The 27,936-nt window shown below is 46.5% G+C and overlaps 1 protein-coding gene across 6 annotated transcripts in view; it reads right to left on the bottom strand.

Moving 5' to 3' along the window:
* The window catches only part of cers6 (ceramide synthase 6), a 388,374-nt gene that overhangs the window by 254,426 nt on the left and 106,012 nt on the right, over positions 1–27,936 (bottom strand). For 4 of the 6 annotated variants that reach the window (XM_038789745.1, XM_038789743.1, XM_038789744.1 and 1 more), the window contains exon 3: positions 16,767–16,897. In XM_038789745.1, the coding sequence (XP_038645673.1) occupies positions 16,767–16,897 (131 nt within the window). Of the gene's footprint in view, positions 1–16,735; positions 16,898–27,936 lie in introns of all 6 variants that reach the window. The other 2 variants (XM_038789747.1, XM_038789746.1) reach the window with 1 other exon arrangement.

Here is a 27,936-nt window from a genome sequence, read left to right as displayed (position 1 = left end):
AGAATACTGTCGGCCTGAACAGCTGGATGAATTGCAATAAGCAAAGCCAATCAACAATAAAATATGCCAGTGTCATCCATGGACTGCAGCTCCCAAAACTATAATTTATCCACCATACTGCATTCATAAAAAAATTATAGATTACTGGGCAAAAAAGAACATAAATCTGAGCTATTGCTTGACACATTGCTTGAGATCTGTCTGATTGGAATGTACATTTGTTATCAGCTCACGCTTACCTATTTCCAATGTCAAGTTTAAATTGCTATGTGAGTAATGGTGTGATGCATCTAGCTCGGCTAATGCCCTGTCTGGACTGACAAAAATTATTAGCCTAACAACAATTTCAGAATTTGTTGTGCGTTATGCATCACTGCAATTCTGGCACCAAACATTTCAAGTTTCAAAAACACATTCTAAGAAACCATAAATCACGTGAAGTGACAATACCACAAGTCGGTTCTAATAGTTCCATATCATGCAGGCAGCTCCAAGCATTTTTTTCAGCAGCATATATAATTTAATATAGGTTGAGATAATTATCAGTATGTAATAAATATTCTCCATCAATTAGTTATAAGCTATTTGTTCTCTTTTGCATCGACTAACCTCCATGAGATCTCTCCTGCTGACTGATATAATGAGGTGGGACAAATGATTATCTTCTCTAGCATTCACAGGACTTGGAGCAAAGGCAGGTTAAATGGAGTTTCTGGCTGGAATTCTGTGGGGTTGTCCCCTAGCGGTGGGTGCCCAACGGCCCACTGAATCCCGCATTGGACCAGTGTGACTCTTGTGGCCCATCCTGCCAGCCATAACGGGGTTCTCGATGTCCCCAATTAGTTTGCCACCCAGATCCGGTTGGAACACACATAAAGCTCTTTAGAACTGTTTTGAATGTGATTCACAAGCAGGACACCTAACTCACTTGCCTCCAGGGATGCTCCAGGCATTCCCCACCCCCCCCCCCCCCCCCAAAGCCGGGAGTCCCGCTGGCGTGAATTGGTGCAGCCCTTGAGAAACGTGAACCTGGCAGCTTGTAGTCCAAGGTCCTAATTTGTAGGGATTCAGGTCATGGGTCTTTCCTGGGATGGGGGTCACTTGGCTGCTGTTCCCATCTGCAGGCTTTAAATACTTTAGACAGTCTGCCAGTATCTAAAAATTAAAGTTTCCTGATAATAAAGTGAAAGTTTCCACATCTGCAGTCAAACACGCTTTAAACAGTCTGTCAGTATCTAAAAATTAAGGTTCTCTCATAAGAAAGTGAAGGTGTTCCCATACGTACCCTGAAACATTAAAAAAAGTAAGTCAATATGCCAAGTGTAAAGATCTGTGAGATGAAGGTAAAAGTAATTGCTTTAATGTGGTAGAAACTTTTGAAATAGTTTTCTCAGTCAATTTCATTGTAGAAGCCTGTTTGTATGCCCAGAAAGCTAAAAGCTTTGAACTGCATTCTTTACATTCCATTTCACACACCACTGCCTCCTGAGACCTTTATGATTGACAGGGCAAGGCAGATTCAAAGGAGAGATAAGATTGTTTATTTATATAACTTTGCAGGGATCCATCAACGCAGGTGAGCAGGTGGTTTCCTAACTACAGTTCTTTTTAAAGTCTGCCTCTTTGTTCTTATGATGACCCAAGAGGCCCTTGTAAATGAATAAACATAAGTTTATTATAGCTACAGAAAACTGCCGCTATGCCAGCGTAAACAGAGAATAATTCCCTGTCGGTACTACCTGAATGCTGGACCCTGTCCGGGACGGTTTTTACATGATCTAGTAATGAGTCCCAACTGGTTGGGCCTCTGCCCACTAGCGGGGAAGCCCGTATTCCACGAGTCCCATGGTGAGACCGATTAGACTATCCCCGTGGGTCTTGTGAAGGTTATTACAACCCTTCCACCCCAAGTCAGAACATTCCACTCCAGTGGTCAGCAGGATGGGCCTTCTTCGCTGCTTCACGCGTGGTTGTGCCTCTGCCAGTGCTCGGGCTGGGTTGGGGGGGGCGGGTATCGAGCCGCTGATCGCCTTTTGGCAACGAACAACGGAGGGTCACTGGCTGGTGCTCGGCTCCATCCATAAGTGCTGGTACTTCCGTGTCCATCCCCGATGCCGAATTGTCATCATCTTGATAATCTGGATGCTGGCCCACGGTGGGTTGTGCCTCTTGACTTTACGGCGGTACCAGGGGTGGTAGAGGCACTGACGTACCTGCCGTTGTTTCCTCTGAGGCAGGTTCCCTGCCCTTGAGGTGGTTCAGATGTTTGCACAAGGTCTTCTCTCGAATTCTGACCTTGTACGAAATGGGCCTGTTTTCTCTGCACGATCCAAGGGAACCAATGGAAGCTGTCACCTAATTTCTGGACATAAATGGCGTCTACGGGTTTAAAACAAATCCCAGACATCCAGTGGTAGTGATACTTATTCTGGATGTTCTGCTTTGTCTCTACTTCTAGACTTGGGAATGCAAGGCTCAGGCAGGTTTGGAGGTATCAGCCCATGAATAGCTCCGCCAATGTTTACCCTGTTGTGATGTGAGGTATGGTCTGATAATGGAACAGGAACTTTTCCAGCATTTTATTAAGGGAGCCTGTATTCTGTTTCCTCATGCCTTATTTAAATGCTTGAACCGCCCGCTCTGCCAAACCATTTGAGGACGGGTGGTACGGATGTGCTTTACTCCATTGGCACGCATAAATGGTTGGTACTCAGTTGCCGCCGTGGGAAACTGGCAGAGCGTGGGACGCTGGCCGGGGGTGGGCAAGGGATGGGGTATGGCTAATCGGCAGGGGAAGGGGGCAGGGAATCCTCGGATCCGGCTGATAACCTGGAATGTGAGGGGGCTGAATGGGCCGGTCAAAAGGGCCCGAGTATTTGCGCACCTGAAGGGACTGAAGGCGGATGTGGCCATGCTCCAGGAGACACACCTGAGAGTGGTGGACCAGGTCCGGCTGAGGAAGGGGTGGGTGGGCCAAGTATTCCACTCAGGGCTGGATGAGAAGAGTAAGGGGGTGGCGATCCTGGTGGTGAAGAAGGTGTCATTTGAGGCGTTGAAGGTGGTGGCTTCAGTGGCGGGAGGTACGTGATGGTGAGTGGCAAGCTGCAGGGGGAGCGGGTAGTGTTGGTGAATGTTTATGCCCCAAATTGGGACGATGCGGGGTTTATGCGGCGTATGTTGGGCCGCAGTCCGGACCTGGAGGCGGGGGGCCTGATCGTGGGGGGGGGACTTTAACACAGTACTGGATCCCCCATTGGATCGATCCAAGTCCCGGACGGGTAGGAGGTCGGCGGCGGCTAAGGTGTTGAGGGGATTCATGGACCAGATTGGGGGGGGGGGGGTGGACCCTTGGAGGTTTGCGAGGCCAAGGGCCAGGGAATACTCATTTTTCTCCCATGTACATAAGGCCTACTCGAGGATTGATTTTTTTTTGTCCTGAGCAGGGGGCTGGTGTCGAGGGTGGAGGAAGTGGAATACTCGGCCATTGCCATTTCGGATCATGCCCCGCACTGGATTGACCTCGGGCTGGGGGAAGAGAGGGATCAACGTCCGCTCTGGCGCATGGAGGTGGGGCTGCTGGCAGATGAGGAGGTGGCCGGAAGGGTCCGGGGGTGTATCGAGAGATACCTCGAGGCCAATGATAACGGGGAGGTTCGGGTGGGGACGGTCTGGGAGGCATTGAAGGCGGTGATGAGGGGGGAATTGATCTCCATCCGAACCCATAGGGAGAGGGGGGAGCAGAGGGAAAGGGAAAGACTGATAGGGAAGATGGTGCAGGTGGATAGGGGATATGCGGAGGCCCCAGAGGAGGGATTGCTGGGGGAGAGGCGTAGCCTTCAGGCCAGATTTGACCTACTGACGACCAGAAAGGCGGAAGCTCAGTGGAGGAAAGCACAGGGGGCGGTGTATGAATACGGGGAGAAGATGAGCAGGATGCTGGCGCACCAGCTCCGGAAGCGAGACGCGGCCAGGGAGATTGGGGGAGTGATGGATAGAGCTGGGAAGGTGGTGTGGAGGAGGGTAGATGTCAATGGGGTCTTCAGGGATTTCTATGGGGAATTGTACCGGTCTGAACCCCCGGTGGAGGGGGGTGGAATGGGGCGCTTCTTGGACAAGTTGCGATTCCCGAGGGTGGAAGAGGAGAAGGTGGAGGGACTAGGGGCGCCGATCGAGCTGGAGGAGGAGGTCAAAGGGATAGGGAGCATGCAGTCGAGGAAGGCGCCGGGGCCGAACGGGTTTCCGGCTGAATTCTATAAAAAGTATTTGGACCTGTTGGGCCCCCTGTTGGTCCGGATCTTTAACGAGGCAAGGGAGGGGGGGTGCTCTGCCCCCAACTATGTCACGGGCGCTGATTTCCTTGATCCTGAAGCGGGACAAGGACCATCTGCAGTGTGGATCATATAGGCCGATTTCGCTGCTGAACGCCGACGCTAAGCTGCTGGCAAAGATCCTGGCCACTAGAAGAGGATTGTGTGCCTGGGGTCATACATGAGGACCAGACGGAGTTTGTGAAGGGAAGGCAGTTGAATACAAACGTACGAAGGCTCCTCAACGTCATTATGATGGCGGCTGTGGAAGGGGAGGCGGAGATAGTGGTGGCATTAGACGCGGAGAAGGCCTTCGATAGGGTTGAGTGGGAGTACTTGTGGGAGGTGTTGGAGAGGTTTGGGTTTGGGGAGGGGTTTGTCCGGTGGGTGAGGCTGCTCTACGAGGCCCCGATGGCAAGTGTAGCCACAAATAGGAGGAGGTCAGAGTACTTTCGGCTGTATCGGGGGACGAGACAGGGGTGCCCTCTGTCCCCCTTGTTCTTCGCGTTGGCGATTGAGCCCCTGGCCATGGCACTGAGGGAGTCAGGGAACTGGAGGGGCCTGGTGCGGGGTGGGGAGGAGCATCGAGTGTCGCTGTACGCGGACGACCTGTTGCTGTATGTGGCGGACCCGGTGGGGGGGATGCCGGAGGTGATGAGGATTCTTAGGGAATTCGGGGGTTTCTCGGGGTATAAGTTGAACCTGGGCAAGAGTGAGGTGTTTGTGGTGCATCCGGGGGATCAGGAGGAGGGGATTGGTAGGCTCCCACTGAAGCAGGCAGGGAAGAGCTTCAGGTACCTAGGAGTCCAGGTGGCTGGGAGTTGGGGGGCCCTGCATTAGCTCAACCTCACAAGATTGGTGGAGCAGATGGAGGAGGAGTTTAAGAGATGGGATATGTTACCGCTGTCACTGGCGGGGAGGGTGCAGTCCATCAAGATGACGGTGCTCCCGAGGTTTTTGTTCCTGTTCCAGTGCCTCCCCATCCTTATCCCGAAGGCCTTTTTTAGGAGGGTCAACAGGAGTATCACGGGATTTGTGTGGGCGCATGGGACTCCGAGGGTTCGAAGAGTGTTCCTGGAACGAGGCAGGGATAGGGGGGGCTGGCGTTGCCCAACCTCTGTGGGTACTACTGGGCGGCCAACGCAGCGATGGTGCGTAAGTGGGTAATGGACGAGGAAGCGGCAGCGTGGAAGAGGATGGAGGTGGCGTCTTGTGTGGGCACGAGCCTGGAGGCACTAGTAACGGCGCCTTTGCCGCTCCCTCCAACGAGGTATACCACAGGCCCGGTGGTGGCGGCTACCCTCAAAATTTGGGTGCAATGGAGACGGCACAGGGGAGACATGGGGGGTTCAATGGAGGCTCCGATACGGGGGAACCATCGGTTCGTCCCAGGGAGCATTGATGGTGGATTTCTGGGCTGGCACAGGGCAGGGGTTAGGAGGTTGAGGGACCTGTTTGTGGAGGGGAGGTTCGCGAGCTTGGGGGAGTTAGAGGGGAAGTTTGGGCTCCCCCTGGGAACATGTTTCGGTACATGCAGGTTAGGGCGTTTGCCAGGCGGCAGATGGAGGAGTTCCCCTTGTTGCCCCCACGTGGGGTACGGGACAGGGTGCTCTCGGGGGTGTGGGTCGGAGGAGGGAGGATTTCGGACATATACCGGGTAATGCAGGAGGTAGACGAGGCCTCGGTGGAGGAACTGAAGGGTAAATGGGAAGAGGAGCTGGGTGAGGAGATTGAGGAGGGGACGTGGGCGGATGCCCTGGAGAGAGTGAATTCCTCCTCTTCCTGTGCGAGGCTTAGCCTCATACAGTTCAAGGTGCTGCATAGGGCCCACATGACTGGGTCGAGGATGAGCAGGTTTTTCGGGGGAGAGGACAGGTGTGCTAGGTGCTCGGGGAGCCCAGCGAACCACGCCCATATGTTCTGGGCGTGCCCAGCGTTGGGGGAGTTTTGGAAGGGGGTAGCAAGGACGGTGTCGAGGGTGGTGGGATCCAGGGTCGAGCCAGGCTGGGGACTCGCAATTTTTGGGGTTGCAGTGGAGCCGGGAGTGCAGGAGGCGATAGAAGCCGGTGTTCTGGCCTTTGCGTCCCTAGTAGCCCGGCGGAGGATCTTGCTCCAATGGAAGGATGCGAGGCCCCCAAGCATGGAGCCCTGATCTCTGATATGGCGGGGTTCATTAAATTGGAGAGGGTGAAATTTGCCCTGAGGGGATCAGTACAAGGGTTTTTCAGGCGGTGGCAGCCTTTCCTGGACTTCCTGGCGGAAAGGTAGGGAAATGGGCCGATAGCAGCAGCAACCCGGGGGGGGGGGGGGGGGGGGGGGGTAAGGATTGGGGGGAGGGAGAACTGTGCACATGGGTTTGTGGAGGGTGCTATCTCTCTCTCTTTTTTTTCTTTTTCTTTGTTTTTGTTCTTTCCTTTTGTTTGAAGTTGCTCTTGAAGCTGGGGGGGGGGGGGGTATTGTTCATGGGGTGTTACCGCGGTTGGATGTTAATAGAGTTAAGATGTTTATATTTTGTATTTTGTAAAAATTTCAATAAAAATTATTACAAAAAAAAAATGATTGGTACTCCTCATTAGTGAACGGGGTCCCGTTTTCTGTGACTAATGCCTCTGGTATCCAGTGGGTTCTAAATGATTACCGTAATTGCTCCATGGTAGTTCTCCAGGTGGTGGTGGATATCTGGTGCATGTCCAGCCAGATGGAGTGGATGTCTACGAGAACCAGAAACATGGACCCCATGAACGGCCCAGTAATCTCCATTACCACGCACTCTGCCGCGCACTCTGTGACCGCAGGTCTTGCAATGTCGATGGTACTCTCCATTTAGAAATCTATCAACCTCTATTTTAAACATCCTCAAAGACTGAGCCTCCACAGCCCACTGGGATAAAGCATGCCAAAGATCCACAACTCTCTGAGTAAAACAAGTTCTAATTATCTGTCTTAAGTGGCTTTCCCCTTATTTTGAGGTTGTGTCTCCTGGTTTTAGACCTCCCAACCAGGGGAAGCATCTTGCATACATTTACCTTGTCTGTCCCTTTATGTGTTTTAGAAGTTTCAATGAGATCACCTCTTATTCTTCAATACTCTAGAGAATACAGGTCTAGTTTCCCCAATCTCTCCTCATAGGACCCTGAGACCAACCACTCCAGGCACAAGGCCGGTGAGCCTTTATTACACTCCCGCTGTGACATCAATATCCTTCCTAATGCAAGGGAACGAAAACTGCACATAGTACCCCAGGCAGGTCTAACCAAGGTTCTATACAATTGAAGCAAGACTTTACTACTCTTGTACTGAAACCCTCTTGCGATAAACATTAAATCTCTTGCGTCCGATGCCACCCATGAAACAACCCGCTCCTGATTGACTCTTGCAGGAGAAATGTGCACAATGCCCGTGAGATACAGGGAAATGGAACAGCAAATCGCCAAGATTGAAGAACTCACTCCCGATGAAGAGCAACTTGGAACTCTACTATAACTATGAGGTTGCTGGCACAGTGCCTGTACATGGTTAGTGGGTACACATTAATTCTAAAGAATGCAGGCCCATTTTCTCCATTATCTCTTCAGTGAGACCAACCATCCTGGGCACAAGGCCGGTGAACCGTTATTGCATTCCCTCTATGGAATTAATATCCTTCCTAGTAGCATCAGCATCCCCGGTCCCACCCCATGAATATTTGATCTACCACCAGGAGCTTAAGGTAACACAGATCTTTCTTGTCGTAGCAGGAGGGTGCAGTTCATTGTTAGAGAACAATCAAACATATTCTAGAGCAAATATGCAGACATTTCTCAATTGCAGGAAGTAAGGTGTGGACTTGGGAAACCGGATTTGAAGAGCCTGCTCTGCCATGATCATATCGAATGGCAGAGCAGGCTCAATGGGCTATTCCTGCTCCTATGTTCCAATCATGCAAAAGTGGGAAAATAGCTTTAAGGGTTTATATGAAATTAATTCTTATTAGAGTAGAAGGTGATGAATACTGTAAGCTTTCAAGTTATTGCAATTCTTTAAACACTGTTGTGTGAAGGGTTAACTTTGTAATTCTAAATATGGAAGGTAAAGTGATCAGAAAAGAAAAGGGAAAGTGGTTAGTATGTTTATATTGTCTATTATTGCTCATTCATTGAACACTGGGGCATTGATCTTCAATGAAAAATTCATACCTTTCAAGTTTTTACTAATTTATTTGTTCCCAATTTACTGACTACTTGTGATCCCTTTTCTTCTTCCATATGTTTCGAGATATTTTTGTTGCATCTTCTATAAAAATTTTGAAATGTTTTTATGAACTGAGTGCTCTCCATTTGTAACAATTTACAATGTCTTCACCCATCTTTTTCCAGGTCTACCAGTGCACCTGCATAACAGTCAACTTGTTGAGCTAAGGACTTATCTATGTACCTGCTACTTTGTCAGCCTTCTGTTGTATTCTTCATTCAAACCTGGCTTGTCAATATTGCACTCACTGCTTGGACTGTCCTTCCAGTTTACATTAGAACCACCAAATATGGTAAGATTAATTACAGAACATTAACAGGCCAATTGGCCCAACTATAGTCTATGCTGCTATTTATGCTCCAAACGATCCACCTCCTAATGCTACAGAACGCTGGTGATCTGGAATCCCAACTCAATGGTGCAGATCAGAGACTATTTAGATCTCTCCATTTTTGTGATCCATGAAGTTTACTCTGAAGTAGTCTTCCGGATCCACCTTATTTATACCATTTATAATTGTCTTTATAAAGTCATCTCAGCTGCCTTCTTTCAAAACTTCGAGATTTTCACAGTCACTTCATTGCAGTGTTAATGTAAGCCTACTTGTCACACTAATAAAAATTATTCTAAATCTTTTTCCTGTCTTTCCTCATTGCTCAGTGTTCTGACCGTATTGCTTTGTCTAGTGTTTTTTTCCCTCTCTGACTTACCATTGGCCTTTCATTATCTTTGAACAAGAGTTCAAATTGTCATCTGATGGAAATGCTGCGGGTCATGAACAGAATGTTCGCTAATGTGTACATTACTTTTCTGGTTAAATAATTCAGCAGTTCTATTTACTTTGCTGGTACTTTTCCTACAATAATTATATGCCTTGAGCATCAATTCAACAAAATCTTCGTACCTTCCAAGTATTTACTAATTTATTTGTTCCCAGTTTACTGACTAATTGTGGTCCCTTTTCTTCATCCAATATACACTGCTTTACAATTGTCCAGATTAAATTTGATCACTATGACCCACCTACTAATTTTGTAGTTCCCCAGATTCATCCACAGATTCATGAGGGGTCCTTCTTAGTTTAGTATTGTAAATGAACTTGTTCAGCCTGCATTAGGTTTTTGAATCCAAGTTATTAGGCAGGATTTTCTGGCCCAGCCCACTGCCAGGATCGTCCAAACATATCAAAAGTGAACAGACTTTTGGCTGGGCTGCCAAATTTTCCCGCGGCCAGTCCTGCCACAATAGGGCCAAGAAATCCACGCTATTATTGTAAATTAGAAAACAGTACATTTATCAACAATTATCCTTAAGATACTTCATTTAGCACTTTCCCCCCAGCCCAAAAGTTACAAACCCCTGCTCCTCACTGTCCTTTTCAGGGCACTTTTCAGGTCCAAGAGTGGTAGCCTTAGGCCAATTTGTGAGGATGTGCAATGAACAGCGAGGAATGATCTGATCAGGGCATCTATTATCCCACAGAATAGGGGTAATGTGATGTATTTCAGTGTCAAGTTTGCACAGCGAGCAAATGACTCAGGCCCTATTTATAAAATTGTCCAAAAGGCCAATCTTGTAGCATATGGAGCTGTAGGAATCCCAATGCCAATTATTAGGAACCCGGACCAGACCTCAACAGTTGCTAGGATACCGGACAGAACCCCACTGGGAGGATTGGAGAGATTATGAGGATCCTGGGGGAATTTGATGGGGTTTCGGGGTATAAACTGAATATGAGTAAGAGTGAGGTCTTCACGATCCAAGCGAGGGGGGCAGGAGTGGAGACTGGGGGAGATGCCGTTCAAAATGGTGGGAAGGAGTTTTCGATACTTGGGAATCCAGGTGGCCCGGACGTAGGAGCAGCTACATAAATTACATTTGGCCCAGTTAGTGGAGCAGGTGAAGGAGGACTGTTGAAGGTGAGATATGGTCCCGTTGTCACTGGCGGGGAGGGTATAGACTGTAAAAATGACGGTTCTCCCGAGATTTTTGTTTATATTCCAGTGTCTCCCTATTTTTAATCCAAAAGCCTTCTTTAAGAGGGTCAATGTGGCGATCTCTGGGTTTGTGTTGCTGGGCAAAACCCCATGAGTAAGGAAGGTGCTGTTGGGAGTGGAGCCGAGGGAGGGGGGTTGGCACTACCGCATTTTAGGAACTATAATTGGGCGGCAAACATAGCTATGATTAGGAAGTGGGTAGTGGGGGAAAGGTCGGTGTGGGAACGGATGGCGGTGGCATCATGTAAGGGCACAAGCTTAGGGGCACTGGTAACGGCATCTCTGCCATTCTCCCCGGCTTGGTACTCCACAAGCCCGGTGGTGGTCGTGGCTTTGAGGGTGTGTGGACAGTGGTGGAGGCATATGGGAGTGGAGGGAGCGTCGGTGTGGACTTCGATTTGTGGCAACCACCGGTTTGTGCCAGGGAGGTTAGATGGAGGGTTTCGGAGATGATCGTGAGCTGGTATTGAGCAGTTAGAGGATCTGTTCATTGACGGCAGCTTTCCTCGTTTGGAGGACTTGGAGGAGGAGTTTGAATTATTACAAAATGGATACAAAAGTCTGAGAACACGCATGAACAGATTCAAAAAACAGCTTCTTCTCCGCTGTTACCAGATTCCTAAACGACCCCCTTATGGACTGACCTGATTAATACTACACTTAGAACATAGAACATAGAACGATACAGCGCAGTACAGGCCCTTCGGCCCTCGATGTTGCACCGACATGGAAAAAATCTAAAGGCCATCTAACCTACACTATGCCCTTATCATCCATATGCTTATCCAATAAATTTTTAAATGCCCTCAATGTTGGCATGTTCACTACTGTTGCAGGTAGGGCATTCCACGGCCTCACCACTCTTTGCGTAAAAAACCCACCTCTGACCTCTGTCCTATATCTATTACCCCTCAATTTAAGGCTATGTCCCCTCGTGCTAGCCACCTCCATCCGCGGGAGAAGGCTCTCGCTGTCCACCCTATCTAACCCTCTGATCATTTTGTATGCCTCTATTAAGTCACCTCTTAACCTTCTTCTCTCTAACGAAAACAACCTCAAGTCCATCAGCCTTTCCTCATAAGATTTTCCCTCCATACCAGGCAACATCCTGGTAAATCTCCTCTGCACCCGTTCCAAAGCTTCCACGTCCTTCCTATAATGAGGCGACCAGAACTGTACGCAATACTCCAAATGCGGCCGTACTAGAGTTTTGTACAACTGCAACATGACCTCATGGCTCCGGAACTCAATCCCTCTACCAATAAAGGCCAACACACCATAGGCCTTCTTCACAACCCTATCAACCTGGGTGGCAACTTTCAGGGATCTATGTACATGGACACCGAGATCCCTCTGCTCATCCACACTACCAAGAATTTTACCATTAGCCAAATATTCCGCATTTCTGTTATTCTTTCCAAAGTGAATCACCTCACACTTCTCCACATTAAACTCCATTTGCCACCTCTCAGACCAGCTCTGCAGCTTATCTATGTCCCTCTGTAACCTGCAACATCCTTCCGCACTGTCTACAACTCCACCGACTTTAGTGTCGTCTGCAAATTTACTCACCCATCCTTCTGCGCCCTCCTCTAGGTCATTTATAAAAATGACAAACAGCAACGGCCCCAGAACAGATCCTTGTGGTACGCCACTCGTAACTGAACTCCATTCTGAACATTTCCCATCAACTACCACTCTCTGTCTTCTTTCAACTAGCCAATTTCTGATCCACATCTCTAAATCACCCTCAATCCCCAGCCTCCGTATTTTCTGCAATAGACGACCGTGGGGAACCTTATCAAACGCTTTACTGAAATCCATATACACCACATCAACTGCTCTACCCTCGTCTACCTGTTCAGTCACCTTCTCAAAGAACTCGATAAGGTTTGTGAGGCATGACCTACCCTTCACAAAACCATGCTGACTGTCCCTAATCATATTATTCCTATCTAGATGATTATAAATCGTATCTTTTATAATCCTCTCCAAGACTTTACCCACCACAGACGTTAGGCTCACCGGCCTATAGTTACCGGGGTTATCTCTACTCCCCTTCTTGAACAAAGGGACCACATTTGCTATCCTCCAGTCCTCTGGCACTATTCCTGTAGCCAATGATGACCTAAAAATCAAAGCCAAAGGCTCAGCAATCTCTTCCCTGGCTTCCCAGAGAATCCTAGGATAAATCCCATCCGGCCCCGGGGACTTATCTATTTTCACCTTGTCCAGAATTGCCAACACTTCTTCCCTACGCACCTCAATGCCATCTATTCTAATAGCCTGGGTCTCAGCATTCTCCTCCACAATATTATCTTTTTCTTGAGTGAATACTGACGAAAAGTATTCATTTAGTATCTCGCTTATCTCCTCAGCCTCCACACACAACTTCCCACCACTGTCCTTGACTGGCCCTACTCTTACCCTAGTCATTCTTTTATTCCTGACATACCTATAGAAGCTTTTGGGTTTTCCTTGATCCTACCTGCCAAAGACTTCTCATGTCCCCTCCTTGCTCGTCTCAGCTCTCTCTTTAGATCCTTCCTCGCTTCCTTGTAAATATCAAGCGCCCCAACTGAAACTTCACGCCTCATCTTCACATAGGCCTCCTTCTTCCTCTTAACAAGAGATTCCACTTCTTTGGTAAACCACGGTTCCCTCGCTCTACCCCTTCCTCCCTGCCTGACTGGTACGTACTTATCAAGAACATGCAATAGCTGTTCCTTGAACAAGCTCCACATATCCAGTGTGCCCAACCCTTGCAGCCTACTTCTCCAACCAACACATCCTAAGTCATGTCTAATGGCATCATAATTGCCCTTCCCCCAGCTATAACTCTTGCCCTGCGGGGTATACTTATCCCTTTCCATCACTAACGTAAAGGTCACCGAATTGTGGTCACTGTTTCCAAAGTGCTCACCTACCTCCAGATCTAACACCTGGCCTGGTTCATTACCCAAAACCAAATCCAATGTGGCCTCGCCTCTTGTTGGCCTGTCAACATATTGTGTCAGGAAACCCTCCTGCACACATTGTACAAAGAATGACCCATCTAATGTACTCGAACTATATCTTTTCCAGTCAATATTTGGAAAGTTAAAGTCTCCCATAACAACTACCCTGTTACTTTCGCTCTTTTCCAGAATCATCTTCGCCATCCTTTCCTCTACATCCCTAGAACTATTAGGTGGCCTATAGAAAACTCCCAACAGGGTGACCTCTCCTTTCCTGTTTCTAACCTCAGCCCATACTACCTCAGAAGAAGAGTCCCCATCTAGCATCCTTTCCGCCACCGTAATACTGTCCTTGACTAGCAGCGCCACACCTCCCCCTCTTTTGCCCCCTTCTCTGAGCTTACTAAAACACCTAAACCCCGGAACCTGCAACAACCATTCCTGTCCCTGCTCTATCCATGTCTCTGAAATGGCCACAACATCGAAGTCCCAGGTACCAACCCATGCTGCCAGTTCCCCTACCTTATTTCGTATACTCCTGGCATTGAAGTAGACACACTTCAAACCACCTACCTGAACACTGGCACCCTCCTGCGAAGTCAAATCTGTGCTCCTGACCTCTATACTCTCAATCTCCCGTACCCTAAAACTACAATCCAGGTTCCCATGCCCCTGCTGAATTAGTTTAAACCCCCCCAAAGAGCACTAACAAATCTCCCCCCCAGGATATTGGTGCCCCTCAGGTTCAGATGTAGACCATCCTGTCTATAGAGGTCCCACCTTCCCCAGAAAGAGCCCCAGTTATCCAGAAATCTGAATCCCTCCCGCCTGCACCATCCCTGTAGCCACGTGTTTAATTGCTCTCTCTCCCTATTCCTCATCTCACTATCACGTGGCACGGGCAACAACCCAGAGATAACAACTCTGTTTGTTCTCGCTCTGAGCTTCCATCCTAGCTCCCTAAAGGCCTGCCTGACATCCTTGTCCCCTTTCCTACCTATGTCGTTAGTGCCAATGTGTATTTCTGTATGCTTCACTCGATGCCGGTGTCTATGTAGTTACATTGTGGACCTTGTCCTGCCCTATTATGTATTTTCTTTTTATTTTATTTTCTTTCTCATGCACTAAATGATCTGTTTGAGAGGCTCGCAAAAAAGTACTTTTCACTGTACCTCGGTACACATGACAGTAAACAAATCCAACATCCAACATCAATGAACACAGATTCAGAACATGGTGGCACATCTAAATTGCTGTGAAATAGCTATGCGGTACAAATCTCTATGGCTTTCTTCAGTGGTTTATTAATGAGTAGGCACGCAGTGTCGAATGAGCACATAGGCATTGGCATCGATATGCATGTCTGTATAATTTTCATGAAAGTGAAGGAATCCTGCACCGTGTTTGTGAATCTCTGAACTGGTTAGGAAGAGGAGCAGGAGTAGGCGATTCAGCCAATTGAGCCTGCTTTGCCATTTAAGATGATCATGGTTGATTAGAGACTTCAATGTTTTTTAAACCTGTTATTGTTAATCAGAAATATATCAATCCCTTTAATGACTGAGCTTCTCTACCCTCTGGGGTAGAGATCTTCCAAAGATTCACAACCCTCTGCATGGATACATTTCTCTTCATCTCAGTTCTAAGTGGCTTCCCCCTTATTTTGATATTCTTGCCCCTAGTTCTAGATTCCCCAGGCAAGAGAAAATCTTACCCGTATCTACCCTATCTATTCCTTTAAGTATTTTGTAAGTTTGAATGAGATCACATCTCATTCTTTGAACCTCGAGAGAGGTTTTACCCAGAGGGTGGTGACGGTCTGGAATGCAGTGCCTGGGAGGGTGGTCGAGGCTGGATGCCTCACATCCTTTAAAAAGTACCTGATGAGTACTTGGCACACCATAACATTCACGTCTATGGGCCAAGTGCTGACAAGTGGGATTAGGTGGGCAGGTCAGGGCCTTTCATGCGTTGGTGTAGACTTGATGGGCCGAAGGGCCTCTTCTGCACTGTAGTATTCTGTGATTCTGTGAATACAAGCCTAGTTTTCTCAATTTCTCTTCATAAGACAGTCCCGCCATCACCGGAACAAGTCTGGTGAATCATTGTTTCACACCCTCTAATGCAACAATATCCGTCTGAGATAAAAAAACAAAAACAGCACACAGTACTCCAAGCGATCTAACCAAGCTCCTGGATAATTGAAGCAAGACCTCACTAATTGTAGCAACATGCTCAACCAATTGGCCAATTCATGTTGTGTGAAACCTGTCATAGATAAGATAGGGTGCAATGGAACATCGTTTTTTATGTCCCAACAATTTGAGATTATATCGAACAGCCCATACTTTCAGCTGTTTCAGTATTGACCGTATTGAATGAACCTGTGCTTGCAAAGCTCAGAATATAATAATGTCTAATATTAGATATAATTCTATGATTATGCTGAACAATCCCGAGTGTGCTAAAAATTACACTAACAACCAATTTAAGATTAGCAGTCAGGCTTACAAAGTGGCTCACTAGAAGCTACATACATTGATATACAGGGACCTGTCCTCCACAGGCAAAAGGAATATGTCCAGACATTCACCTACTTTGAATAAACAGAAACAAAAGCTCCCTGGTGCATTCGCCACAGCAACACCTCAAGACTCAGGACCGACATGTCACCCAATTAGCACCCTTTTTCTCATGCCGTACAAATCTTTGCTCCCTGTGAAATCTGGCATTATTGCATCTGTCCCCATAGGGGCTGATTTAGCTCACTGGCTAAATCGCTGGGTTTTAAAGCAGACCAAGCAGGCCAACAACACGGTTCGATTCCCGTATCAGCCTCCCCGGACAGGCGCCGGAATGTGGCGGCTAGGGGCTTTTCACAGTAACTTCATTGAAGCCTACTCGTGACAATAAGCGATTTTCATTTTTATTTCATTTCATGAGTGCAAGGCAAAAAGCTTCAACAGCATGTCTCTTTTTTCAGGGATACCCACGTTCAGTACTACCAAGTGGCTCTAATCTGTTCTATTAGTTTAGCCTTTATTGACAATTCACATTACTTTTATTAACACCGTGCTTAGAAAAATACAAGTATCCCTTTGTTTTTTATACTTTATATTCCACAACAAAATCAAAACTACACATGTAACGTGTTTGAATACTTCCAATACATCAAGCAGACCTAATGCCAGCAACTGAAACCCTTTTCTCATACTGTCATATTATAAACTCTCTTTAATTTTACCTAAGTAAAACACAACAGATTAAATCCGTACATGCTCTCACAGAATTTGGTAAGGGTGCTGGGCTTCTCCTGGTTCCTTCGCTGCCGAAACCAACGCTGAATTGTGCGGACATCCCAATCCAGTTGTTTGGAAAGCCCTTCCAGTCTCTTTTCATCTGGATGCTAAAAAAAATATAAACCATCCAATTAAGAAATTCTTCTTCAACAACAATGACAATTTACATTAATCCAGGACCATTAGCATCAAAGAACATCCCAAAGTGTTTCAGAGAGGTGCCATCAAATAAATAGGCACTGGGACAGAAGGAAATGAAGAAGGATTAGGGGGGTTTTAATCAAGGACTTAAAGGAGGACAGTGAAACTGCAAAGTTTATGGAATTCCAGAGTGCTCTTTAAAACTATAGAATTCCTACAGTACCGGAGGAGGCCATTTGGGCCAGAGAGTCTGCAATGACCCTCTGAAAGAACATTCTACACAGACTCACTCCACAAACCTATCCGCACAACCCCTCCTAACCTGTCATTCTTTGGACTGTGGGAGGAAACCGGAGCACCCGGATGAAACCCACACAGACACAGGGAGAAAGTGCAAACTCCACACAGACAACCACCCAAGGCCGGAATTGAACCCGGGTCCCTGGTGCTGTGAGGCAGCAGTGCTAACCACTGTGCCACCATGCCGCCCTCTCTTCTCACTCCCAGGTTCTTGAAATGAAAATGAAAGCCATTGGGCTGGATTCTTAGTCAGCGGGATCCTCCGCTTCGCTGGCAGCGTACTCACGCCCACAGATTTCCCGAGGACGTGGATGTGCAAACAATGGGAAACCCCATCAGCCGGCTGCCGGGACAGGGGGCCCCACTGCCGGTGGGGGCGGGCCACACTAGAAAACGGGTGTGCCGGGAACAGAGAGTCCCGCCAAATACCTTTTGTTTTCATTCGTTGTTCAGCATGATTAGTTCCTATTTAAATTACTCCAAATTTCATACATTATTAAACAGAAAAGTGTTACAACTTAAAATGATGCTGCATCTTTTATGTACATGTAGAAAGTTAACAGTTCCCACCAAAACAACAAATTGCAAAACCAACAGGAATCCTAGCCAGAAGAGTATGATCAACATCTGGGAGTACAGAAATAGATTTTCTAACTGCTTAATCCACATTGCTGTTCCGGGGTGTGCTCTGGCAGTGTCATTCCTTCGAGGAAAATGTGTGGCATTATGAAGATCATGAGGGAGATATGCAAGCAATGTGCTCTACGTTCCCAGCTGTTACCAAGCTTTTTAAATGCACCTTTCCTTTTGAATAGTGTTTGTGTTGTAATGGGCAGTGGTAATGATGTCCAAGTAACGATGCTCTCTAATACCTATGTGAAAAAGCGACAGCAATTTCAGGTAAGGGGAAAATGTGTGGGCAAACTCAAAAATCCATGTCCACTCTGCAATGAGCTCCAAAAGAAACGGCTGACAACCTCACCATCAAAATGCATTGAATGCCATGAAATTGCTGTATTTGCCCAACAGAGATGAACTAAACAAAATATTGTCAGTGTTTTACTTACACCACAAGTGGATTGGACTAGATTTTTGATTGCTGCCCTCGGGAGACAAGATACATTGAACACTTTGTCTGGAATATATAATTTGATTGTGCATCCTGCAGTGTTGTTCAGTGTTTCTGCATTGTGAAATTAGATCTAGTCATTGTCAGACAAGCTCCAAAACTCCCAATGATAACACTACTGCTTTCAGAGACTCACGCTCCTCAATTTGAAATAGACAGGATACTCACCATACCAAGTTCAGATACTGTGAAGCTCTCACACTCCTGTGTTCAGGGAACACATACTGCCCACACCCCTGCTTTCAGCTAAAGAGGCCTGAGGGATGGAAGGATGTCAACATGAGCTGGAGAACTTTAACACTGAGAATGGTAAGCCAGTGTAGATCAGTGAATGGGACTTGCTGCAAGTTCGGATACATGTGACCGAGTTTCGATGGGCTCACGTTCATTGTGGGTGAGAGATGGCCAACAGAAAAGTCTGGCGAATAATATAAATGCAACATAAAGCATGTTGGCAGGAATACAAAATATGCTCTCATTTTTTTCAGGAGAACCCCCTTGGCTTCTCCAGTGTATTCACAAAACTAAAACCTTTCAATGTTGGGGCCATTTACTAAATTTCCTCTGTATCTGCTCTGAAGTCTTCACATCCTTCCTAAATTGTAGTGCCCAGTATAAGCCACACAGCTCCAGCTGAGATTTAGCAAACTTCCTATCTTTTCTGTTCTACGTTTATATCACAAAGGCCAAGGACCCAGGAATCCTTTTGTAACCTTCCCGTCTTACCCTGCCACCTTCAAATCACTCACGTCCGGTGCCCTTCTTAAAATTGTATCATGCAGTTTATATATGCCTCTCCTCATTCTGTCTACTTCTCCCCCACCAACGCCTTCCCTCCCCACTCCCCCCACCACCACCCAATCCCAACGGGTTCTTGGCCGTGTTCTCCATCCCTCCTCTTGAGTTCCTAGTTTCCCAACTTCCTCTGAATTCCAAGCCATTTTCCTTCCCTCAGACCCCTACTATTTTCAGGCCTTCTTCTTCCTGCCACTATTCCAAGTTCCTAGTCACCCACTGCCCATCACACAAGTTCCTGGCCTTGCTCCCTTTCCAAGTTCCACAATTTCTCCCTCACAGCCTCATGTTCCAGGCTACCCATAAATCTCAGGCCTACCTCTCTCGTACCGCCATGTTCCAGGCCTTCTCCCCCACTTCAGTTGTAGGCCTTTCTGCCACCTGCCTCAACCCAAGTTTCAGGAAAGTTCCCCCATCACCACCTAGTTTCTCTCTATCGCCCTCACCACCACACTGCTCCCCAAGTTCCAAGAAATTTCCACACCCTGTGTTCCAGATCTTCTTCTGCCGCACCAACCTGGAGTTCCACCAGGACATCTAAGCCAATCATACTACACATGGCATCACTGCAAAACAGGCTGAATGATTTGTACCTAACCATCAATGAACTATTCCCTCCCTCTACTACTGATGCAAAGTGACAGCAGCATACACCATCAGCACAATTCATTGCAGCATTCACCAAGTCTCCCTCAACAGCACCTTCCAATTTTGTGACCTCTAACACTTGGAAGAAAAAGGGCAGTAAGTTCCCCTCCAAGACACACACTACCCTCACTTGGAAATATATGACTGTCCCCTCACTGTCATTGAGTGAAAATCCTGGAACACTATTATCGGTGCGCCTACAAAAAATAGACTGCAACGGTTCATAAAGACAGTTCACCACCAAGTTCCCGAAGACACTTAAGGATGGAGAATACATGTTGGCCATCCCAGTGATGCCCACTCCCCGTGTAGATCTCATTAGCAATGTCAGAATGTATTGTCCATTTAAAAATAAAATCATGGGATGGACAATACATTCTGACATGGAGAGTGGGCATCACTGGGATGGCCAACATGTATTCTCCATCCCATGATTTTATTTTTAATGCATTGGATCTGCTCCCAGTGAATGAAAGGGGTCAGCTCCACATGAATTTGTAGGCACTTTATTAAAAACAATGTTTACAAGCTCTAATTACACAGAAGTGTGAACTCTGGTCAACCCACCTACTGGTTTCAATACATCAGTGTATTTTTGGGGAGTGGCTGCTGGTAACAGAGCTGAGCTGGAGATCAATGGAGACAAGGATCTGAAGCCCTGATTTCAGATGTTTGCAGAGTAGAAGGAGCAAAGCAATCTCCTTGTAATACATGGTTCGATCAAGGCAAGACTGACATCCTGGATTAGTTTTGATCAGCTATAAGGGGTTTTTACCAGATACCTTTTCTGCAAATTGACCTGAATTTTCACCTCAATCTCATTGGTGGGTAAAGTGGGATGTTTATATATTGTAATGCATAAGGTATCACAGTTATGTAGACAAGGCTGGATGGAATAGAATGCCTTTTTGTGTCCATCATTATCTGTACGTTTCACGCTATTCCAAAGATTTAAATGTGTGACGGTTAACATCTGTAAATAAATGTGGAGGGAAGACTAACTAACTGTATGTTTGCTGATTCATACACAGGTCACAGCAAAAAAGAAGAAGAGATGAATTCTCCAGCGTAGGTTTCAGAATGGTGATTGATCGTTGGTTCAGATTCTGCCTGGGTGAACCCTCCAAGCCACATATCAGAGTCGACCCAGAGCCTATCTCCAGTCTGCACGTGCAAATATACAAGGGCAAGGAAAGTTAACAGCATAACCGTGTTCTCTGTCGTTTCACTTCCTCGTAATGCCATTTCTTGGAGAATACCAATTGGGACATTCCGGGCGTACTCTGCAAAATCCCTCACTTGCTCCAAGAAATCTCTGAAGAGACACACCATAATGTATACAATTAACTTCCTGTCGCTGCAAATGTTCTTTCAGGAACTTGTCAACCTCCCTTTTAAAGGATATAACACATGTTAATTACATTAGCTCCAGAAAATAATGATTCTGTGACAAGTCATACCAGCTGGAATCTAGCGGCATGGCCTCCAATCGCAGCATCCATTCCATTTCAAAGAACCATATTGCATCATTTTAAAAACAATAATCACTCCAAGGCTACACTTTAGCAAAGTAAATAACTTCAAATTGTACAGACTGTAGTAATCCACGGGAGGCAGGAGTTCCGTCACCACACCAATATTTATTTACAATAACGATATTACAGGAGCAGCTCCAAACAGTGCTGCTAGCAGTCCAGTCAACTTCAGACTGCTCACAAAGCCTACACAGGTGATTATATGGGCCCCCTCAATGAGCTATCATTGAGGGAGCTCATACTCCAATTGGCCAACCAATAAAGCCAATTGGAGTTCATTACACAGACCTTCCTGTGTAATTGGGCGGGATTCTCAGATTGCCGATGCCGAAATCGTATTTGCCGATCGGACAGACAATCCCTATTGATGCCGAAATCGGGGGCTCCGCCCCCTCCAGAATGGTGTCATCGATGAGTGTGCCACACGCCGTTGGGAAGGCCTCAGACATCACCTGAAGGCCCTCCCCCGATGCTCCGCCCCCGATGTGTCGGCTTCCCGTTTGCGTGGAGCACTTGTGCTCTGAGTTTTCGTCGCCCTCACGTGGTGGCGATGGACTTTGACCAGCGGCGCAACTGTTGGGGGGGGGGGGGGGGTTGTCATTCCGCTGGCCGGGGGAGCTTCGGCGAGGACTGGGGGGACTGGTGGGGGGGGGGTGGATCGGGTGGCGAGTGGCATTACAGGGTGTGCTATCTGGCAGGCCAGGTCCACATGCAGCCGGCGGCATGTTTTACGGCGCGGCAGCTGCAGGTTGTCGCTGTGTGCATGCACTGCCATGGACCCGGTAATTCTCCGGCCATTTCTGTCGGAACGCCAGAGGTTTTATGTGGCACGGCTGCTACTCCCACCCCCCCCCCCCCCCACCTGATGGAGCATCGGTGTGGGGGCGACGCCGACTTTTTCACCGTAAATCTAGACACTTTCTCCAGACATAGCCTAAAAATCGGAGAATCCAGCCCCACATATCTAAGAGATCAGGAAAATTGATATTTGCCTAAGACCGATGCATCCTTTGCAACCTGCACACTGCACCTTCTTAAATGCCTGAATATATTTCCTTAAGCTGAGGGTCCAAAACTGGTCACAAGCCCAGGTGTACTGGACCCTGAGTATAGTATTCTTTGTTTGCCTTCAGTAGTCCTACCAAAGCTGTAACAACAACTTACATTGTTATAGTGTCTTTAACGCAGTAAGAAGTTTCAAGGTGCTTTGCACCAACATTTGACCGTGCATGCCGATGGAGATAATGGCCATGATTCTCTGGCCAAACTAATGGTGATGGCAATTGCAATGTAACATCAGGTGAGATACAAAAAGTGGTTAGATTCAAAACTCCAAAACTTGCTGTGCAGGTTGCGATACTCTGCAAAAATGGCATCTGGTTGTCTGCAACATTTCTGACTTGCATTGAGTGGCATAAATTTGCTGTACTTTCACAGTAGGCTAGAACTAAACTGCCACAGAAAGTTGTATTTTCTATTCTAGTCTAATTTCCCGAGGAACAATGTAATAACTATTCATTATTGCCAATCAATCTCTGATACTGGAAATTAACTATTTCAAGTGTGGATTCTTATTTCACAACTTGTATTTTTATAAAGCCTTTGATGTCACAGGTGTGTTAGAGAACAGAATTCGACACATAAAGTGGGCTGAGGGCAGTTAGTTAATAGCTTTGTCAAAGTGGCATCTTAAAGGAGGAGGTAGAGTGGAGTGCCAGGTCGCCTGGGTGGCAGTGTCAAGGGTGCCAGGAGACCACCCTGCCCAGAGCCTGACCACCCCAAGGCCTCCAGTAGCCTCGGAAACCACTCTGGGGCCTCTGGGACCCCTGGGACCCCCCCCCCCCCCTTTCCGTCCCGCTGCACCAGATTTCTGGTGCGGCGTGCCCCCGGGATACTCCCTCTCGCCAGCTGGCCAATGGGTTTTCCCATTGTGGGCAGCCCCACGCCGTCGGGAAATCCCTGGGCTGCCGGCGAAACGGAGAATTCCAACAGCGGAGAATCCAGCCTTAGATGTCTGATTTTCCTCATTTCAACATTACCAGTTTGGACTTTCAGAAACTTGCCATGGAGAACATTTCAAATCTTAAACATCTGACTAACTGAAATCTGTAATTCCGACTCATGGCAGACACCATTAAGTTCACTCCGACAGCAACATCTTGCCCAACATTGAAGAAAATAAGGTTGCTGTGACATTTTGGCTATTTTCATCTTTGTTTACCAAAACAATTTTGAGATTGAGTTACATTTAAGAGCATGTGATCTGCAGCAAAGTGAATTTACAGGTGAAAAATGAAGTGCACTGACTGCAGGAAATGCAGCATCTGTGTTAGTCAGGGGGTGGGGTTTTCCACTCCCACCAGTGGTGGGATTCATGGCGAGGGGGGACACTAAATTTGGAGTGAATGAAAAAGTCAGTTTCCCGCCAGCGGAAAATTGGATTGTAATTTTGTTCTCCTGCCTCTGACGGCAGTCGAGTTTCCCACTGCGTAGTGTGAGGAATCTCACGAATGATCATTAAAAAGGCCAATTTACCGGAATTATATTGCCTTTCCAAAGTAAGTGCCCCGCCAGCATATAATTAGAATGGTCTGATTCATTACCATGTATTAGTGGCAGGCGCATGGCGAGCTTGAGTTAATCCATGATTTGGAGGTCAGTAGATGTTGTTTTCCGCTTCCTTTAGGTCCGCGACTGCAAAATGTCAGGTGCCTGTAGCACAATCTGCGCCAAAACTGGGCACAGGACCCCCGGCCACTGGGGAGGAGTGAGGCAGAGGCAAGAATGGGGAGGGGAGGCCATATTGGATTTGGTACTTGGTAATGAACCAGGATAAGTGATAGATTTGTTAGTGGGGGAGCATTTTGGAGATAGTGACCACAATTCTGTGACTTTCACTTTAGTAATGGAGAGGGATAGGTGCGTGCAACAGGGCAAGTTTTACAATTGGGGGCACAGTAAATACGATGCTGTCAGACAAGAACTGAAGTGCATAAGCTGGGAACATAGCCTGTCAGGGAAGGACACAATTGAAATGTGGAACTTGTCAAGGAACAGCGTGTCCTTGATATGTATGTCACCATCAGGCAGGGCAGCGATGGTTGAGTGAGGGAACCATGGTTGACAAGAGAGGTTGAATGTCTTGTTAAAAGGAAGAAGGAGACTTATGTAAGGCTGAGGAAACAAGGTTCAGACAGGGCGCTGGAGGGATACAAGATAGCCAGGAGGGAACTGAAGAAAGGGATTAGGAGAGCTAAGAGAGGGCATAAAAACCTTTGGCGGGTGGGATCAAGGAAAACCCCCAAGGCCTTTTACACATATGTGAGAAATATGAGAATGACTAGAGCAAGGGTAAGTCCAATCAAGGACAGTACCGGGAAATTGTATATCGAGTCTGAAGAGATAGGGGAGGTCTTGAATGAGTACTTTTCTTCAGTATTTAAGAAAAAGAGGGGCGATATTGTTGGAGAAGACAGTGTGAAACAGTGTTCTGTGCTGTATTTTCTATGTTCTATGTAACACAAGAGGGAGGGGTGAGAGGAAGGTAAGGCCGAGGGAGTAAAAACATGTGAGGGGAAGGTGTGATGGTGGCAGGACTGACCGGGGGAAAATGATCAGTGAGGGGTGAGTCAGAGACAGGACTGGAGGCGAACACAAATAGGGGCAAAGTCAGGACTATGTGGTGGTACAGGAGAGGGTGAGGTGGATACAGGTGTAGAGATTGGTCAAGGAATAGAGTGAAAGAGTGAAAGACTTCCTGGGGGATGTGAGTGATTAGGACTTTCCTGACTCCAAGTGCTAATCTTACTGGTCTCTTTCTGACTAAGCCCCCAAAGGAGGGAAAGCTATTTAACAGGACAGCTCTCACGAGAGGGAGATTATTCTTCCAGGTCTTAAAAAGATTTGTTACCCGCTAGTGGGAGATTTGTCGGGTAGACCACTCAAAACTAAATTATTTATTCCTTTAAGCATGGATCCTTGTCATTTAAGACATCCTAAAAGAGCGTCTAGGATTTAAAACTTACTCAAAGTAAAAATACAGTTTATATTTTTAATGGGGTTTTATTATAACCATTTCAAAGTTACAAAGCCTTCAAAATATGAATCTGCTAACAGTTTGTTATTATCTGCTGACAGCTAATCTTCATTAAGAGAAAAATATATTTAAACGTGGAAATCTGAAAGTATCTCCCAGTATCTCTACCTAATACATTTTTGAAAGAATAATAGGCATATATTCATCAAAGTCTTGAGAGACTTATTCGACAGACTGAGAAAAGGAATTTGACTCCTTTCTCTCCCTTTTTGGAAACTGCGGGAAAGGAGCAGTTTTCCGTTCTGGACCCGTTCCTTATATGTATATTTTTTTCTATTTCTGTTAATAGCCCAAATGTCCCTTTTCTCTATATTGAGCAGTTACCTTAGAGTTAAGCAACTATGTTTGCAGTTTCACTTAATCTTCTTGAAGTCTGTCCTTAAAAGTCGCTTGGCGTTTCTTTTAATATTGGTTTGAGTGTCAAACGTTTTAACATATGTTCGGTCAGCAGGTCATTCTAAGAGTGGTTTCATTTAGTTTTCTCTTATGTGTTGAGAGTTTTAAATATATACTTGGACAGAAAGTCACTTATTGGTTCCATTCTGTTATCTCTTTTATAGCCTCTTTCTTTTGGCTGCAGTAACAGCTGTAATTCAAAGGAATTTATGTTCTGTCAAACTAAGGACCTTTTAACTTTGGTTCTTCTTAATACTTTGTTTGTTCGAGGCAACTTAATTAGTCTGAGGGTGAGGTACGTGTCCTTTTCAATATGTCTCATAAATTCTAAAAAATACTTGTGCTCTCGTGATTTTCCTCTTCACTGTGCATCAGTTTTCACTTCTGAGTCCGACAAAAGCTTCTTTATTTTAATCGGAATCCTGTGGTCAGAGTTTCACATGACAAGAGTAAAAAGACTGTCCGTGGAAGGGTCAGAGTCTATCCGGGCTGAGGCCATGTTGTTTGGAGAATATATCAGAGACGTTTTCTGGGGCTGAGGCCACTTTGTCATATGAACATACATAAATACAAACATACAAATTAAGAGCAGGAGTAGGCCATTCAGCCCCTTGAGCCTGCTCTACCATTCAATAAGATGTAATTATGGCCTCAGCTCCATATTCCACTCAGAATCCCCCCCCCCCCACCCACACACCAATAACAATTAATTCCATTGTTACCGATCTATACCTTAAAAATATTCATTTACATTGCCTCCACCTCTCACTGAGCAAGAGTTCCACAGATCCACGATCCTCCGAGAGAAAGAAAATCCTTCTTACCGCCATCTTAAGTGGGAAGTCTTATTTTTAAACTATGTCCTTGGGTGCTAAGCTTTCACACATGGGTAAATATCCACCCTGTCAAGTTCCGTAGTATCCTAAATGTTTCAGTAGTCCAGTTTAATCTGGAAGTTGTGCAATAAAAGTTAATAAAGGGCTACCCCAACCACTCACATAACTTAGTGGCAGTTCTTTTTTTTAAAAATAAATTTAGAGTACCCAATTATTTTTTCCAATTAAGGGACAATTTAGCGTGGCCAATCCACCTATCCTGCACATCTTTTGGCTTATGGTGGTGAAACCCACGCAGACACGGGGAGAATGTGAAAACTCCTCATGGACAGTGACCCAGAGCCGGGATTCGAACCTGGGTCCTCAGCGCTGTAGGCAGCAATGCTAACCACTGTGCTGCCCCAACTTAGTGGCAGTTAACTGTCAATCACCTAAAGCCTTATTAGGAGGCAAGCGGTGCTTATTCCTTTGTTCTGAAGTTACCAGGTGTGTGAGTCATCTGAGGCTTATTTAAGAAGGGGATTCGAAGCTCACTCCCAGTGAGCACTCCCAATGACCCAGTGGACACATCCCAAGTGAGGCACATCGAAGTGTGAGTTTGGAGCTGGGAATTTGAAGCTAGGTGGGAATTCGAGGCTGGGCGGGAGGAAATGCTTTTTGTCTCTTGATTTGTTGCACTCAAATTTCCAGTGAGTGGCCTTGCCCTGCTGCAGGTGACTACAAGGGAGAGAGCTAATTGGTGAGGAGCAGGTAAAGCAGGTAAGTCTTTCATATCGGAGCGGAGCTGAGCGGGAGGAAACCGGAGTGCAGTCTAGGAAGGTAAGTGGTATTTGTGTCTGTGTCTCTCTGTGTTTTCAAATTATGGGGGGAAAAACTGAGAATTAACGTCACAGTAAATCTGATTGGCTGGTAGGGAATCTGTGTTAAATTTGAAAAAAAAGACATTGCAAAAACTAATTAAAACTTATTATTTAACTAGGTAGAGGAGTAACTAATCCTAAGGGCAGAGACTAGTATTTGGCATTTAATTTTACAGTAACAATCTAGCACCAGGGACCATATAGCTAATTATAACTTAATCTAATAACAATTTAAGGATTTATTTTAAATTAATTAACTAGTGATTAAATGCCACTCAGTGGGTGACAGTGCTCTAACTGTGAGATGTGGGAGATCCGTAATGCTTTCAGCATTCTTGTCGACTACGTCTGCAGGACGTTTAACCAATTGCAGCTCCTCAAAGACCACGTGGTTCGGTTGGAACAGCAGT

The sequence above is a fragment of the Scyliorhinus canicula genome, chromosome 2 (assembly GCF_902713615.1).
Source record: "Scyliorhinus canicula chromosome 2, sScyCan1.1, whole genome shotgun sequence".
NCBI classification, from domain to species: Eukaryota; Metazoa; Chordata; class Chondrichthyes; order Carcharhiniformes; family Scyliorhinidae; genus Scyliorhinus; species Scyliorhinus canicula.
The sequence above is the reverse complement of the archived record's forward strand: the minus strand, read 5'-3'. Positions and strand labels throughout refer to the sequence as shown.